The sequence below is a fragment of the Malus sylvestris genome, chromosome 10, assembly GCF_916048215.2.
Source record: "Malus sylvestris chromosome 10, drMalSylv7.2, whole genome shotgun sequence".
Lineage (NCBI taxonomy): Eukaryota > Viridiplantae > Streptophyta > Magnoliopsida > Rosales > Rosaceae > Malus > Malus sylvestris.
The window spans coordinates 5,631,201-5,649,255 of record NC_062269.1 but is presented as its reverse complement, the minus strand read 5'-3'; the positions used below and the strand labels follow the sequence as shown (position 1 = coordinate 5,649,255).

The following is an 18,055-nucleotide window of genomic DNA, read 5'->3' as shown; positions in this document are numbered from 1 at the left end:
ATAACATGTTATATTTAAAATTTGAGATACCATTTTCAAGTGCTCCAAAATAAACCTCCATAGTACCAAAAATCACCAGTACCATTTTGTCATTTTTATCGATAAAAATAAAAATTGTGATTTTTAAAGTGCAACTCCAACTTTAATTTGACTAACATACCAAATCATTATTAAATCCCTTAACTTTTCGTTGGTGTGGTTTCCAGCCGTCAATAATTTTTTATTTATTTAGGGAAAGTAGTTTCTCAAGAATTGAGGACGTGGGTTGGGGGTTAGAGAAAAAAGAGTCCAGCCCTTAACTTTGACCTGAGTTAACGGCGTTAAAGCTTGGTTAAAAAGGCAAGAGGGAGGGAACCGGGGTATTCGGGAATAAAAGATCCGGCTCAACTGACTATTGCACGCTGCTGGACTTGACAACTTTTGACTGATGCCGCCGGATCTCTGTTTTCTCGGACTTCAGTTCTTTATCTCGAATTAAGATTTTCTCCTTTTATTCTTTTTTTTTTCTCCTTTCTTCTTACATATTTTATTATTTTTATAAAAAAATCAATCTAAAATGTTGATGCGATTTAATCGTAACCAATCAAATATGAAAAAAAGAAAAAGAAAGAGAAACAAAAGCACATGTCTTTCTTGGTCAGTTGAGTTTTGCAACAAATCTTGTCTTCCTTTTCCTCCTTAGAGTCAAGTTTCTTTTTTCTTCACTTCCACTTAAGGTTGGTTTGACATTGCTGTGCTTTGAAAAAAAAAAATTGCTTCTGCTGTGCTGTGAGAATAAGCTCATTTTTGTTGCTTCACATTTTCAACTTTTTTCACCCAAAAATATGAAAATAAGTTGTTTTTTAAGTGTTTACCAAACACATTTTTTAACTCAGCTTTTTTTTATACCTATTTTTTATAAAAGCACTTCAATACCAAATCAGTACTTAATAGTTAGTATTATATTGTAGTGGTATTCCTCTTCACTTGTAAGTGAGAGATCTTAGGTTCGATTCTCACTAGAGCAAATTTGAATCACATTATTGCTAACCCACTTATTCCCTATTAGTGTAAAAATATTGTTTGTTAAAAAAATAAAAAAGTTTTTTTTCTTCACTTGTACAGTGAATCTGAATTTGTCAAAGTTAAATGTATTCAAGCTGCGTGACATTAGGGTTTGAGTAAGTCATAATAAGACTTTTTTTTTTATTTAATAAAAATGCGACTCATCTTTGACTTCTTGGTTTTGGGAAGGATCCTAAAATTTCAAAAATGGACTGGACTAAATTTAACTTACTTACAATATAAAATACGTTAAAAAGCTCGACCACAAATTTCACGTTCACGCTCTTTCACGTGTTAGAAATTTTTACATCTTACTATTTTATTTGTTTTTTTATTTTTTATAAATGAGTGGTTAAGTTCTTATTTATAATTGTTATTCAGTACTAAGATTTGGTGGTATTAATCTTTATTTTGAAGTAAGAGGTTTTAGGTTCGAATCTCGTGGATGGTGAATTTGATACCAAATTATGTTGCCTATTATGTGGTTTAGCCAAACTCCCCCTCCCTTAAGTGTAAAGATATCTCTAAAAAAAAAAAAGTTCTTATTTATAATTAGATTTTGGGATACTATATATATGGTTTTTTCAAAGGAGTTTTAACGAAACATTCCAAGTAGTGTTCAATTTTAACGAAAAACCACATTTTTACTTTTTCCTGATACTATTCACTACATATTTATTTGTCATTTTTCATTAAAACTAAAGTTTTTTTTGGACTTTTCATTAGTTTTTTTTATTCATAATTTTAAGATTTTATTTTTGGGTCTGTCTTCTCTCTTAATCCCTTTTCTTCTAAACTTGCCATCTTTTAACAATCTTACAGTCAAAACTCATTCAAAGTTTTTTTTTATTAATTCAATAATAATAAGAACATTTTGTTTTAGGGATCTTTAAGTAATGAACTTTCTCATAATTTGTCCAATTTTATTGTGTATACATGTTTTTTATTTGAACAAACAATAAAATCTACACTAAGGGGTGAGGGAATAGGCTAAGCCTTACAGTGAGCTTGCCATAATAATATGGTTCGCCTTTAGCGCGAATCGTACCTAAGATCTATCATTTACAAGTGAAGAGAAATATCATTAGGCTGTAATACTAAGTGGTTATTGTGTATACATGTTAAAAATCAATACTCATAACAAAATGTAATTGAAGATGAAAAAGTTGCATGCATTATGTTTTTCAATCATGACTTTAATATTTTCCGACGACCAAAAAAAAAAAAAATGGGTCCACAATGACTGCAACCAGTGACAATTTCTAGCACTGACACCAGTGACATGTGCGTCAAGTGCAATGGAGACAAAATATAAAGGACAAGGGTTGTCTGCCCTCCTAGTTGTGGTGTCCTTCCATGTCCTTCTATTTTGTGCGATCACGGTTAAACCACGTCAATATTTTATATTTTTATTATTTTTTATCTTATTATCTCATTAAAAAATTAATATAAAATATTGACGTGGTTTAACCGTGACCGCACAAAATAGGAGGGCATGGAAGGGCACCACAACTAGGAGGGCAGACAATCCTTATCCAAATATAAATGTTCTTATGCTTATAATTATAGTCCCCATGGTTATAAGGTATTCGAAAGATAATCTATGTGGTAAAAAAAAATCGAATTTAAACAACTGTGATCTAAGTCTGTTAGAATTTATGTCCGAAATTAGAATTTCTGCCGTTCCTTCGTTAGGTTTAGATGTTTTGGTCAAGGACAACAGTTGATTTTGGTCACATTTCTTCTTCCCCATTCCCTCAACTTAATCTGCACCATGAAAGTAGCAGCCAAGAACTTCACACTCTGCAATGGACTCAGCAAATCCAACAACCCCTTCAATGTCTTGAGCCTCACACAATCCGCCGCCTTCATCACCCCCTCAAACCCATTCAGCATCACCTTCATCGCCACACTCACCAGCCCTGCCAGCTCCACCGTCGCTTCCCCGTTCCTCGCTCGGGTCGCCAGTCGGGCTAATTCCACCATCCTCCTGTCCGCCATCGCCACCTGCTGCCTCTCCATTTCCCTATCCACCTTATCTTCCTCGTACCTCATCTTCTACCTCAGCTGCTCAACCTTCCTCACATGCTCCCCCGACATGGAAACCAGCCTCGTCGTCTTCAGCGACTCGACGAGCTGGAACAACATTGATGGCTTCCACCCGGTGACCCAAGAATACGCATTCTCTAAAGGGCTTGACCAAATAGGGCAAAAGAAGGCTAGGACATCATCCCGAGCAGCAGCCCACTTCACGGTGTAATACTCCTTGTGAAGGTTGGTGGCTTTCGACACCAAAGCCCGAAGCTCCGCCTCGTTCTGTCGCGTCTCGTCCGACAACTTGAGAAGTTGCTGCTGGAGCTGCTTGAGCTGAAAAACCCACTTCTCGAAAAACACATAGAAACTTTGCTCCACCTGCAAGCTACTAACGGAGGAATGACAGAAGTTCTAATTTTGAGTATAAATCCTAGCAGACTTAGATCACAGGGGTTTAAATCCGATTTTTTTTACCACAAGAGCTATCTTCTGAATACCTTATGACCATGAAGACCATTTATCCAATTAGGCCTTATAATTGTATTCACTCATAATTTGTGGCTTAGTCCAAATAGAATGGGAAGTACACTTTTAAGCACAAGAAAATTTAAAAGCATTAAAATTGGCAGAACAATTATCTTTCTTCAACTAAGGTTAGTAAAAGCAATTTTCCTATTTAAGATCAATATCATTTGCTATAATTTATCGGTAAGTTATAGACCTATCCTCTGAAGCATGAAATGTTAATTGAAACAATCCTAGTATTGAAATATTTTGTCCCAAGTAGCCTTTTACCACAGTGGTCGAAAAGAAATTAAACCCTTGGATGAGGACGTGAGTTCGAACCCCGTTAACAAATCTAACAAAATCTATTATTTGACCAAAAAAAAAAAAAATTTGTCACTTCACAAGAATAGAGTAAGACAACTCGCTTTCTCCTCAATCCGAGAATGAAGTTCATAAAATCTTCCACTTTGGGGTTTTTAAGTTTTCTTGGGTTGAACTTGATCTCTTGGAGCTTTACTAAGTAACTTATTGTCACATGTTCCAAGGCAAAATATGAGTATTGTACCTTAGCCCATATTTGTGCTAAAAAAATTCGGCTATTTTACTTGTAGCGTTAGCTTCGTCATCCTTTCGAATCGATATGACTGCTAATTTAATTAGTATTTCATGCTCTCACAAAACATAATAAACTAAATTATAACTTTGTACGTGAGCGCATAAAGATGGCCGCTCCCACCAAAGGGATTCGTAAAATTGACTTCATATTTTATTGGCCAAATTTGTCGATTGGATGTCACCAAGTTTTAGGGGGGCATGATAGAATGTAAACCTTTAGCTAGGATTCCACAAGTATATATTATACTTATATTCAAATTAGATTTTCTTACTTTCCAAGGAATTATATTCCGTGAGTCACAAAGCTTGTGATGTGTATATATAGAGTTTAACCCTATGAATGAAATGAACCAATTCTATATTTCTACATTAATACTCTCTTCCCATCCAATTAGTATAAAATAAAAATAAATAGATATTTGACAGATCAAATCCGACAGTCGATTTAGTATGGTTGGATTTCAATTTTCTAAGAGCAAACGGTCATCCCAAATATTTACATAATACAAGTGAGAGACAAAACCAACTTGACATAGGGCTCGTTTGGTGTGGAGGATTAGATTGAAATTGATAACCGTTGAACTTAATGTATTATGAATGATGCATGTAACCAAGGAGTCTATGGGAGACAATGGATAATTAACCTTAGAATCACTCAACCAAGTGCAACGGAATCACTCACGTTACTAATCGTGGATTCACTCGATACGACCAAGCCAAACGCTTGATTTAAGGAGGAAACTCACTCACTTCTTGGATTAATTATAACTCACTAATTGATTTATTTTTTTAGTACATAAGAATCCCTTTAAATAGGGAGATTACAATACATTGGTAAGATACAAATCTTAATACTAAAGATTGTAGTTTCTACACATGTTATTAGAACATGACTTTGAAAGCTGAAAAAAAGCCACCAACAACATGTTTAATACATGGATCATATTAATTGTGTGGACTGCATCAAACTCCTCTTCTCGGAAAGAACTCGTCCTCGAGTATGAACCCTTTTTGTATTTTTGTTTGAATTTAGGTTTTCGACTCCAAGATTTCAACTCTTTGAGCTCTCCAAAGAATTGAGTATCAACAACTTGGACCAATAATATCTTCAAAAGAGCAGACAATGAGTGAACACATATGGCACCGAACCAGATTTTCAAAGTAGTACTGGTTGAAACATTTGAAATCATCTTCCAACCAGGATTTTTCTTCTTTTATTGGAATATGATGAAAAACTATAGTCCTGAGATTTCCTCTTGGCTCAAGACTTCCTCGTATAGTGGTGGATGGTGTAACTTCCTGAGCAAATTTTTTTGGAGTTACCTCTTTGGTAGGAATCATCAAGTATCCATCATCTGAACACTCATCATATATTGGAGGCAAATTCCAATCAACAACTCTTTGAGAAGAACACAAATTATTTTTCAATAATATTTGACTCAGATTAATTACTGATACCTGATTGTCATCCATGGGAGCAATATGCTGGTATATCCTCTCTATTTGGAAGAAATGGCGTTTGCAGATTTTCGCGCACAACCGCACATCCTTCAGTATTTTCTAATAATTTTCTATAGAAAACTCTGATTGACGCACTGTTGGTTGCGTTGGTAATAGACTTCCAGAGCTTTCCGGAGATATATAACTCTAATGAAAGTCATGGAAACTGGGTCAAATTTGATGAACAACAGATACTATTCCCACCGCATAGTAGTGGTCTTCAAATTGTCTTCTTTCGAGGCTTGCCTCCCGCATCAATGAAGGTACATAGAGGAGAATGATTTGTCATTTTATGGGAATTAGAAGAGGATTGGACATGAAGAAAACTTATCCCTTCTAATCCTCCGATTTTGGGGGGGGGGGGGGATTGAAATACTTTTCTTTAGAAGTAATTGATCTCCTACCTCCAAGTTGGACGTAAAATTTTCTTTTCTATTTTGAACATACCTTGAAAACAGTTAATTATCCATTCAAATCCAATTCTTGATACCAAATAAGACCTTAGGGCCAATTTATCAATTAACTACGAGTTTCTAATTCATCAAGAAGAAGTCTAAACTAACTAAAATAGTCAGATTTGATAATATTATCGACACATTTATTGGAAACGTAATAGAAAACAACCTAGCTAGCTGCATATTACAGAGCCATTCGACTCATATTTATTTAAGTTCCTACTAGATTCACAAGCAACTTCACACGTAGTAGACCATACAAGTTCTGGAGAGTCTGGTCTGATCTGATGATAACCCTACATATTGCGTGTGGTCATTCGCTCAATATTGGTGGGATAAACTTCAGTTTTAAGGGAAGAGGCGAAGGCCTTGGTTGCTATTTGAACGTTCACAGCTTCCGTTGGATGCAAGCCATCAAAGAACACAAGACTGCTTCTGTTTCCGCACACTTGGCCTCCCTTTTTGCACAAAATTCCATTCCCTCCTTCATTTATTGATGCCACTTCACAACAAGTAGTGCTAGCATCCTTGAATCCTGAAAATTTCATTATTTTTTTGTTATAAATAATTTACATGCTTTTGATTTACAAACGTACTAATTGTCCTAATTGTTTATGAGCAACTTTCAATCAAAATCTTGTTTTACCGTAGCAAAAACGGAATATATGTAAAGGACCATCATACAGATTCCCTACAGCAGCCTTATCCTCTCGTTTTTGCTACAATAAAATGGGATGGATGCTAAGAACATCATTTATATGCTAATTTATTAAGATTGGCCATAAGGTGGGCCAAAAGAGTGTTTGTGTATCTAACATATGTTGATCACGTAATTTTACTTCGAAGACAAGACTTCAGATGGATAGGTGAATGAATGTTAAGAAGAGAGATCTCTACGTACCTTTGGAGATGGGATTTTTTATAATGTCTCTAATGATCTTGTAGGAGTTAACAAATACAAGAGCGGAGCCCGGCATCTCTGCCCTCATACCATCAACCAACGACTTCAAGTGAGTATTGAAGAGATGAGCTGCCCGGTTCATTTTCTGCATGCAACCATTATGTGTTGGTCGGCCCATCCTCACCACAGGACTACACCCTAATGGATTTATTGACATCAACACAAACTTTCGAGCTCCTAAACTGTGCAACTTCTGCAATCATCACCAAATATTTCAAGCTATATATTAATTGTTGAGATATTTAATTGTTGTCTAGCTTGTGAATATAGAAAAATATTATTTTTTCCTGAAAAAAAAAAAGAAATTTTTTGCATGATGTGATGAAATTAATAATGTTACCAGCCGATTTGTTTTTTTCAAATAAGTACAATCACTCACAAACAAGGTATAAAATATCGATGATATCGGAAATATCGGTAGTCCAAAAACACGGAAATTTCGATGGAAATATCGGGATATTATCGATATCGATAAAAATTGAATAAAAACCACGGAAATTGTAGGAAAAACTTGGAAATTTTTATTGAAACTTTGCAGGATGTTTATTTAGTTAATTATCTATTAGTTTATCACAAAAAATTGGAAGGAAATGCATTGCATGATAGATATAACTGATTTAAGTTGATTATATAGTGAGCTGACAAACATTGTGAGTGTAGAAAATATGTAATAATCAATGAAAGAAGTTTAAACACACCATAATTATTTATATATAATGAATTAGTACAATATTTTACACTTTATACATTGCATGGTAAGATACATGAGTGACTTAGCAAGGTCTAAAATATCGATGATATTGGAAATATTGGTAGTCCAAAAACATGAAAATTTCGATGGAAATATCGGGATATTGTGGATATTTTAGACCATGCTCACGAATAATACCTAGTGAATCACTCAAAAACCATACCCAATGAATAAAAAAAATTGGTAATGAGAGTTCCTTTTATATAAGCAAATATTAGAAAAGGAAGATTCGACATAGAAACTAATTCTACGTAAAAGCTAAACACTATTAATCACTTAAGTTATAAGTCTTCTACAAGTAATGAAATCCTCCACATCGTACTGAATTCAACGTGTCTACTTCATATCATCCTTTACTTGTATGTATAGGGTCAGGGTGTGGCGGTAGAGAAAATTTGAATGAGTTGGGTTTGATTAATGAATTTTATGCTTGTCTATATATGGTATATCTTCCAACATTTATCAATTACTGGTCTATCTGATTGCACCCCACCCCACATCATATTCATATATAAATGTTAAATATACGTGAAAATGGTCCTACACATATAGAGATTGTAATACTAATCATTCAAGAGCCTTGCAAACAAGAAGGTTTTGTAGATTTGCTTTGCAACTGATGACATCACGTGACAACTATTTAATAGACTAATGTTATACACTAATTAAATACATGACAAATTTATGTCATGGATACTATCTATAGATTTTAAGAGAGTTTTTCTTGACCTTGTTGTTGAGAGATTTTTCAATGCATCCGTAATTAAACGAGATGAAAGAAAGTTGAAGTTCTACTATATAAATTAAATTGACAATACGAAAAATAATCTACTACTTATAAAGCTCGTATAATGTCATTTTCTTTTCTTCCAAATTTCGGGTACATAAAAAAATATCTGGTTGTCGTGGTTGAAAGATTAAATATGGGAGGTGTGGTTGTTGAATGCTGATGGTTGTTCTTGACTCAGTCGCTGTTTCCCGACAATAATGAAAACAGACATATCATATACAATAAATACCATACCATCTACTACTTATCAGATTATTTACCACGTACACCTGACCCGTTTTATTTGGAGCTTGGACCAACTGCATACATTGGAACTGAATGCATTAAATAAAAGGAAAACTAATGAAAAGAGCTTGAAAACTTTGAGTTTTAATGATAAGGACAAAATAAAGGGTAAAGTGAATAGTACCAGGATTGACTTTTTAATGTAAAAATGTGATTTTTCATTAAAGTGAACAGTACCGGGTGCTTTTCGTTAAAGTTCCCTTAAACAAATGCTAGCTAGTCAGCATGAACATAAATAATGTGCACGAATATGATGCTTGTTTTATAAATGTGTATTCAGAATATTAAAAAGGGGCCTAAGTCCCTTGATCAACTACTTTAAGGGGCTACCTTCAGAGTACAATACAATCAAAATTATCACTTGTGCATGTACCAAATTGTGTTTCGAATACATGGAAAAATCTCTCTTACATGCACATACATTTATGTTTTTGTACACTAACATGCATAATTAAATTTTTCTGTAAAATAAAATAAGTTAACGCTAGATATATACAAGTTGGCAACAATAAAACGATGAAATGTTTTGAGAAATTGGCTAATAAATATGATTATTTTTCAAATTCTGTGTTGAAATAAACATTTTTCTGTTGTAGTTATCTGATATATATTATTAATTTTTTTGTCGTTATATCATCGATCTAATAATTTTAATTAGTTCAATAATTAAGATTTGATTTTAATATTTTAGTCGATTTCCCAAACTTTTTTTTTATGTCTGATTTGATTGCATATCTATAAAATAATATGAGAATAACATGGATATATATATATATATATAGTAGTTAAATGCATCCACCTTTAGTTGTGTGGACAAAGAGGCAGTGAGATTGGCAGTGAAGGTTTCAAGGGTGACGTTGCGGGTGGAGGTGGTCAGGAAGTCGTTGAATGAGTAATCGTTTCCGCCAGTTCCCACCACAAACAAGTAGTCGTCAAGTGACAGAGAGGTTGTGCACCGGCCTCGCTCCGCTTCCAACTCTGGCAACGTTACCTCCTCAAAGTTTCTGATTTGCTGATTCAGATTTATCACATGCCCCTGCAAATATATGATGAATATTTATATGCCATCTAAACCCATCATATATATCATCATTTTCCCATAAATTCAGTATTCAATAATTCAGGCCATCCAAACCCATCATATATATCATCATTTTCCCAGAAATTCAGTATTCAATAATTAAGGTTAGCCGTAAGCTTCTGCTTTTGGTCCAATTAATAAATTAACATAGGTATATGATCAAATAGAACTAGAAATAGCACATGCATGAGAGGTCATGGGTACCCTCTTACATACATGCATTTACTAATACATTCATCATCTAACGGTCAAATATACAAGAGAATACTGTATCTTACTAATAAATGGTGAATGTACAGGCATATATCGTATCCAAGTCAATATTTCTACTTGATATAGTTGCAGAAATTAATGGCTAAACCCTAATTCCTGCTCTATATTTGGATGGATAGAATTTTAGCCCGAATTGTTAAAAGGAAACATCACAACTAGAGCGCTAGAAATGCACTACATACATCAAACGAAAGACTTTTAAAATGCCATATGAAATGCACAGGATCTGGTTATTTCCGAAGTCCCATCATCTACTTTTTATGGTATTATTATTACAAACTAATTCAGGATTTAAAACTTCAAAATCCATGGTCCAAACACAGTGTCACGGATTCACAGTGATATAATTAAGGCAAGAAAGAAAGAAGGCCTAATCGGATAAATGGTCCCCGTGGTCAACAGGTATTCGGATGATAGCCCCTGTGGTAAAAAAATTCGGATTTAAACCCCTGTGGTCTAAGTCTGTTAGGATTTATGCCCTTCGGTTAAATAATGCTGACGTGGTTGCCACATATATGCCACGTGGCAAAAATAATAATTTTTAAAATACCTGAATTAAAAAAAAAAAAAAAAAAAAAAAAAAAAAACGCAGAAACCCAGAAAATCCCCCCCGCCCTCCGCCCTCCGCCCTCCGCCCGTTCCCCCACCCCGCCGGACTTCTTCTCCTTCTTCTTCTTCTTCTTCCCGCCGGAGACCAGCTCCCCCCCCCCCGACGGAGCCCTCTCCCCGCGCGACCCTCCTCCCTCTCCTTCTTCCTTCTTCTTCTTCTTCCCGCCGGTCTCCCTGCGCGACTTCTTCTTCTTCTTCTTCTTCTTCTTCTTCTTCTTCTTCTTCTTCTTCTTCTTCTTCTTCTTCTTCCCGCCGGAGACTAGCTCCCCCCTCGCCGGAGCCGTCTCCTCGCGCCCTCCTCCCTCTCCCTCTTCCTTCTTCTTCTTGCAGATCCGGTTTGTTTGTTTTTTTTTTTTTTTTTTTTTTTTTTTTTAATTCAGGTTTTTTTTAAAAAAAAATTAAAAATTATTATTTTGCCACGTGGCAGCCATTTGGCAGCCACGTGGCAGCCACATCAGCATTATTTAACAGAAATGTTTAAATCCTAACAGATTTAGACCACAGGGGTTTAAATCCTAACAGACTTAGACCACAGGGGTTTAAATCCGAATTTTTTTACCACAGGGGCTATCATCCGAATACCTTATGACCACGGGGACCATTTATCCAATTAGGCCAAGAAAGAATTTGATGATAGCTATATATTGGAAATAGATACGACGATAAGGATGAAATAAATTAAAAATTACGGTTATGTTTATCATGCATACGCACCGCTAAAGAACCAGTATCATCAAGAATACCAGAAGCACCAGAAGCAAAGTTGACGCCATGAAGGATTTTGGTTCCTTTAGTTTTGGGGTCAGCAAATGCTGGAACGAAGGAAGGAAGCTTGAGATGGTCGCCGAGAAGGTCGATAACATTCTTCCCGTTCGTAAATCTCCCAGAAGGCCCGATAGGAAAATCGATTCCGTACGGCAAGTAATCAGCTTTGGCCAGTGAGTCCGGGAGGAAGTTGTTGTTGCCATTGTCGACCAAAGAGCTTCCAAACACAAACATGCCTTTGATCCCTCCACTAGCTGCCCCCGCCTCACCGTCGTGATCACCAGTGTTTTTGTTTACGCTGACATCACAGTGGCAGCTACTGCAGGGAAAGAAGCAAGCAAGGACTAGGAGGGGGAGGCCTAAAAGGAAAACTACTCCCAAACGTGAAGACTTATTTGCAGCCATATTTTAGTTTAAGGTGGTGGTGTTGTCTAGATATTTGCCTTGTTGGTTGAAGAATGATATATAAGAATAGGCATTATGAACGATGACATCCATATTCAACTACTTCCAATTAGTGGATTCAATGTGTGCTCTTTTTGGTGAAAAATATGGGGCCCAAGACCGAAATTATAAAGCAAACGATGTAAGGCGATATCGTTATTAAAAAAAAAAATTAATGAAAATGACTTAAAAAATTAAAGTTTTAATAAAAATAACAATATAAATGGTAAATTGAATAGTACCAGAATTGACATTTTAGTCTTTATGGGTTAATTCGTCGATATTATAACTCATGCTTTATATTATTACACGTATATGAAGATCAATCACTTTGGGCTTTTGTTAAAGAAACATGCTAAGGAAACCATTTTTTGATTAATACATAATATGACAGTTGATGGTTTCTTTAAATCATTAAAAAAGAATTTCAACTATCAATCTTCACATCATGTGGTTTACACTTTATAAAAGATGGTTTAAGTAGATGACATCTCTTGCATCACCCTTTGTTGAAAAAATAAGAGTAGAGATTATGGGAATATGATTTTGTTGTATTATTTTTCTTGTGATGGCTCATATTTATAGAGATATATACCCTTTTGTAGATAAAGATAACAATAACTCATTATCCATTTACAATATGAAATAAAAACATGATTATATTCCTATTTTAAGTTGGACTCACAATGCTTATTCTCAAGTTGGTGCACAGATATTACTAATGTCTAACTTGGCAAGTGAGTCAAAAAATACCTCAACCTTAATAAAGACTATAGATCTTTGGACGGTAACACGTGGCATTCGACGTGGCTAGAATTCCTTGTACCGTTTGGTACGTGGGACGGGACAGAACGGAGTGGGACAAGGCGTTCCGTCTCACGTTTGGTGCGCCTAAAACGAGTGGAATGCGCTGTTCCACGGGACGAATTTTGGATGAATTTTCGTTCCACCTCACCCCCTGGAACGACTCGTTCCACATCCGTGGAACACAAAATTATAACCTCTCCGTCTCCTTCTTCATCCTCCTTGTTTCCATCTGAGGGCATCTTTGCTCCCTCTTCGTTCCATCCTGTCCTATCCCGTCCCATTCCGTTGCGTCCCGTCCCGTTTGCATACCAAACGATACCTGAATGTGTATGCAAAGTCGGACTAGGCTCACCGGAGCAGACAGTTGGGCCCGGTCAACGTGCTCCAAAGGTAGGCGGGACTAATCTCGTCAAGGAGGATTTCTTGTCCCATAAAGATGGAAAACCTAGTTGAACTCTAATTAGGAATTAATCCCGAGTAACTTGAGATTTTAAGGTTTAATGGGATTAGGATGCACCACAAGCAAAGAAAATAAAATCCATCCCTGTATTTTCTCTAGGATTTTCGTAGTTTATCGAGGATTACTATCCTCCCAAAGGCTTTCCATGAATTAGTATATAGAAATAACTCTGTTAGTGGCCACTTAATATTACAGTCTAGTAGTATTTCTCTTCTCTTCACTGATAAACTTCACTGATAAATGAGAGGTCTTAGGTTTGATTCGTGGCAAAGACGAATTTGAACTACATTATTACTAGCTTATTGTAAGGTTTAATCCACACCACCGTTCCTTTAGTGTAGATAATATCGTATGTTCAAAAAACAAAAAAATATCCTTCTTAGTCTTCATATCAAAGATACTAAATACTTATGCTTTCAAGCCCACTGCTGAATTATAATACTTGTTTATTGACTTCATTGTTGGAGGGCCCTCAATTAGCCGATACTGGAAGATGGTGACAAAAAACAAAAGAGAATAGTATGAGCACCTTTCCAAAATACTAGGGTCTGTTTGATAGGCTAGATGAGATTGAGCGTTAGAGATAAGATTGGATTGGGAGAGACTTGTAAGACAAGACTTGTAACCTATGTATAAGGATAGGTTACATAACCCATTCTATTATAGATTCACAATCCATCATGTCTAGTCTTGTTCATCTCATATTTTGACATAACAAACAATGGACCAAACTCAAGTCCATTTTAATTGATCACAACCTATTCCATCTAGTCCACCAAACTGGACCATATGCTTATACGACAATTGTTCGCACGTCCACTGGATGCATTCCGTATAATTTGGTGCATAGATCCAAAGTCATGCTATGCTTGGAATTTCAGTGGCATTCTTTAAGTACTACAGCCACTCAGGTAGCAAATCCATGTGAGAACGAAGTCAGGCAAACTTGAGGCAGGTGATGAAAGACGACTTGTCGTGCAACAAAAGCTCAAAAAAAATCAAGCTCAAAGTAGCAGTTGCATTAACCAAGAAGGTGATGTCTGAGCTAATTAAATTGGAGGGCCACATATCCTGTCGCAAATGGCTTTGTCAAAGGCGCCCAAGAGTTGTCGGACTATGATGGACAATGCATATACCCATGTGCAAATTGCGTATGGCTTGATATCTCTCTTTATAGTTGGATGTAACTGCAAAATCTCGTAATTATTTTTCTCTTGAATCAAGAGATGTGCTGCGTTTGACTTGATTTGTTCACAAGATAAGTAGGTGGTTTTAGAGATTGGATGCAGTCATACATCACCAAAGTTATATTCTTCTACAAATAGCATATGCATGTGGTTAAAATGCTAAGAACTCAAATCATCTGACCTAAAGAGTATAAACTGAAAACAACAAAAATAAGTTTAGCACCCTGAACGGGAATGACATTTAGTGTTGGGAAAATTATAAGGAAATTATGATATTACATAGACAATTAGACTGGGGTGCGGATATCTTGCTTTTAAAGAGATTTAGCCTACTGCAGTTCAACAAAAAGTTAAAAGTTGATACATGCATTACTTATTGTGTTATTTTACGTGACCGATTATTCTAAATAGTATTTTTTTTAAATAACCAATAATCAGACATATTTAATGAAAACATAGTGAAGCGACAAAACCAAGGTAGGTAGTTGTGGGTTACTAAATATTGAAGAGAAATGCGGAAATTTTTGTTTTTGTTTTGAACAAATGATATTATCTACATTAAGGGGAGGATGGGTTGGGCTTAGTCTCACAATGGGCTAGCAATAATATGGTTCAAACTCGCATTTGGAGACTTTTTTAAAGTGGGACTCTTCATGAACTCTACGACACCTCATGGTTTTTTGCAAATTCCTATGCCAACATTATTCCTCTTCACTTGTAAGTGAAAAGTCTTAGGTTCAATTCTCACCAAAAGCAAATTTGAACCACATTATTGCTAGCCCATTGTGAGGTTAAGCCCGACCGAGTTCCCCTTAATGTAGATAATATCATGGGAGCTTTAATGAAAAGGGCTTGGGCCAACAAATATTTAACCAAAACCATCCTAAAATGTTATTTAACCAAAATGACTCAAAGTTTAATAAAAAAAACCATCTAAAACTATTGTCCACCTTTTTCGTGCCCTTATCCTCATTTTCCTCGTCATCGTCCTCATCCTCTTATCTGCACCACGAACAATTTATAGTGTTAGTATTTTATTCCAATCAGATCCAATAAGGACCTACGGTCCAGGTGATGTATGCACATGTCAGGCGTCTGTAAATAGGAAAAAAAAAAAGAACCAAAATATAAAACTGTTTCTGGAGAACCCAAAACATGACACTTTCTGGAAAAAAAAATCAAATACAGTGTTTGTTTTTTCTGTGCACAAACAAAAACTGTATCTGGAAAGAAAAGAACCAAAATCTAGAAACAGTGACTTAAATTTTAGAAACAGTGACTTAGATTCCAAAAATAGTCTATGTTTTAACCTTTGATTGTTTCTTTTCTTTCATGCATCAGTTGATTATATTTAAGAAACAAGATGTTTATTTTGCTTTGAATCCAAATACAATAAATTTCACTATTTCTTTTCTAGCTTACATTTAAGAAATAGTGTGTCTATTTCATTTGGATCCATAAACAGTGACTTAGATTCCAGAAACAGTGTTACTTAAAATCCAGAAACAGTGACCCGTCATTATTATTGAATAACATGTAGATCTCAAATTTATTTTCTGGAGAACCAAATGATGAACTCCACTAATGAAGAAAAAATTGAAAAACAGCACCTCGAATACTTTATGAATAATAATGACGATCACGTTTCAACAAAATAATACAAAATATAAATTAAATAGCATGAGGATCTATATTTTTGTTTCAAAGAAAAGGAAGAAGGTATGCAAAACAACGATGAACTCCATTAACGACGAAAATTTGGAACTCAACATAAAAAAGTTAGGGTAAAATCGACAAATCATAATTTATTATAGTTAGGTCATTTTAAGTCGGGCTACTTTAATATGAGCCTTATACTAATCATTAAACAAAACTTATAACATGATTTTTTTTATTAAAACTAAAACTTTTCAAGCCATTTTCATTAGTTTTACTTAATATCATTTGTTCAAAAAAAAAATTGCCAAAAACTGTTGGAAAAATTAGGGTCTAATTACTATAATAAATCACATAGAAAATCAAGAAATAATTCATGCAATTATATATCACAATAATGCATGCACATGAGTAACTAATATTAAATGAACATGATATAAGAGATTAGAAAAACCTAGAAAATATGGTTGAGGCAAGTGTTGGACACTTTGTCCTTAAGACAAGTTTACGCCTCATTACGGTGCTCATGTTTGATCAGCTCATGTCTCCCAAGATATAACAACCACATCCTTATAATAGTAGCATTCTAAATCACAAGGCTCCATGAACCACGATTGTGTTGAAAACTCTCTCATATGGACTCAATGAGACTTTCTAATATTTAGTGCACTCTATGTATGATTATGTAAACAATGAAAAGTTCTATAATGATTATAGGGGGCTTCCCTATTTATAGAATGTGAGATACGTCTTTGGAAAACATGTGATTATTCATGAAGAGTCAAAAGTTGCAACTTTTCATTTGAGTAGAGACACATATTTCTACCAAAAAGCTCCACTTCTAATTTCCATTCAATTAATAAATTTAATATAACAATATTATTATTAAATTTTCCAACAAAAACATGAGGTGACGAAAAGTCCCTTTTTTGAGAGTCTCCTTAGCAATTCTCAACATTGAATATATATGGTGTTGATGCACAAAATCAGTGGTGACTTTGGTATAATAGAAAGTGTCAAGTTTGTGACCTTCACTAGATTGCTCTGGTCACTAGTGTGGATAAGTATGTAAATGGATATAGACAGGGAAGCAAACAGAGGATGTACGTTGTTCACCCAGATTGGCTACGTCTACGGAGTAGAGGACTTCTCATTAATTGTGAAGGGTTTACACAAGTACATAGGTTTAAGCTCTCATTTAGTGAGTACTAGTGAATGATTTAGTACAAATGACATTAGGAAATATTATGGGAGAATGATCTCCTTTTCTAGAAGAGAGTTTCTAGCTTTGTTCTGACATTGACACATGTCGTGTTGTGATTAGCTTCTGATGTTGACACGTGTCGCGCTATGATTGGCTTCTGATGTCGACACGTGTCGCACTGTGATTACCCTCCTGGTTGGAGGGAAACTCTTTTGGGTCCTTGACAGTATAACGTTGACCAGTGCTTGGTAGTTTTGAGATTGATCAAGTATGGTACAAACAATGCTCCCCTAAGTTCCCAAATGAGGGAAGCTCATCGGTTGGGGACTTGCAAGATCCAAGCCGCTGAGTAATCACGAAACTTCTAAGTACTGAAGTGTGGTATCATTTTCACTTGCCTTATCTGTCTCATAGGTAGATGTGGCATCTTCTCTGGAAGTACTTTTCCTTCATCCAGGGATGGTATCTTTAACCGGTGGAGATGCACAAGGTAATGTATCAATTTCACTTGAAGCTTACTTGTAGTTTTAGGCTTGGTCAAGTGCGATACAAACCATGTAGTAGAAGTCCCCCAAGTCGCCGAGCTAGGAGATCTGCCGAAAAAGGTGACAGACAAGGTAAGCGATC

At 35.4% G+C, this 18,055-nt stretch overlaps 3 protein-coding genes across 3 annotated transcripts; all 3 read right to left on the bottom strand.

Moving 5' to 3' along the window:
- Positions 1-2,754: 2,754 nt before the first annotated feature.
- Positions 2,755-3,227, bottom strand: LOC126587627 (protein DOG1-like 4). The gene has a single exon (XM_050252710.1). The coding sequence runs from the start codon at positions 3,097-3,099 to the stop codon at positions 2,755-2,757; it is 345 nt and encodes a 114-aa protein (XP_050108667.1). The 5' UTR covers positions 3,100-3,227.
- LOC126587537 (protein DOG1-like 4) lies at positions 3,103-3,595 on the bottom strand. The gene is made up of 2 exons (XM_050252612.1): positions 3,576-3,595; positions 3,103-3,463 (listed from the first exon to the last, which is right to left on the bottom strand). The coding sequence occupies exons 1-2, from the start codon at positions 3,593-3,595 to the stop codon at positions 3,103-3,105; spliced, it is 381 nt and encodes a 126-aa protein (XP_050108569.1).
- A 2,567-nt stretch (positions 3,596-6,162) lies between these two features.
- On the bottom strand, positions 6,163-12,127 carry LOC126587624 (GDSL esterase/lipase At1g29670-like). The gene is made up of 4 exons (XM_050252708.1): positions 11,620-12,127; positions 9,742-9,978; positions 7,057-7,309; positions 6,163-6,690 (listed from the first exon to the last, which is right to left on the bottom strand). The coding sequence occupies exons 1-4, from the start codon at positions 12,073-12,075 to the stop codon at positions 6,452-6,454; spliced, it is 1,185 nt and encodes a 394-aa protein (XP_050108665.1). The 5' UTR covers positions 12,076-12,127; the 3' UTR covers positions 6,163-6,451.
- Between the last annotated feature and the right edge of the window lie 5,928 nt (positions 12,128-18,055).

What these genes read in the sequence shown, in the direction of transcription:
- LOC126587537 (XM_050252612.1), bottom strand. Translation starts at nt 3,595, where the DNA reads ATGGTCTTCATGGTCATAAG. An exon ending in ATGGTCTTCATGGTCATAAG is followed by an intron (nt 3,464 to 3,575) that starts GTATTCAGAAGA and finishes CTCCGTTAGTAG; the next exon opens with CTTGCAGGTGGAGCAAAGTT.
- LOC126587627 (XM_050252710.1), bottom strand. Translation starts at nt 3,099, where the DNA reads ATGAGGTACGAGGAAGATAAGGTGGATAGGGAAATGGAGAGGCAGCAG.
- LOC126587624 (XM_050252708.1), bottom strand. Translation starts at nt 12,075, where the DNA reads ATGGCTGCAAATAAGTCTTCACGTTTGGGAGTAGTTTTCCTTTTAGGC. An exon ending in ATGATACTGGTTCTTTAGCG is followed by an intron (nt 9,979 to 11,619) that starts GTGCGTATGCAT and finishes ATATATTTGCAG; the next exon opens with GGGCATGTGATAAATCTGAA. An exon ending in AAAAAATCCCATCTCCAAAG is followed by an intron (nt 6,691 to 7,056) that starts GTACGTAGAGAT and finishes TGAAATTTTCAG; the next exon opens with GATTCAAGGATGCTAGCACT.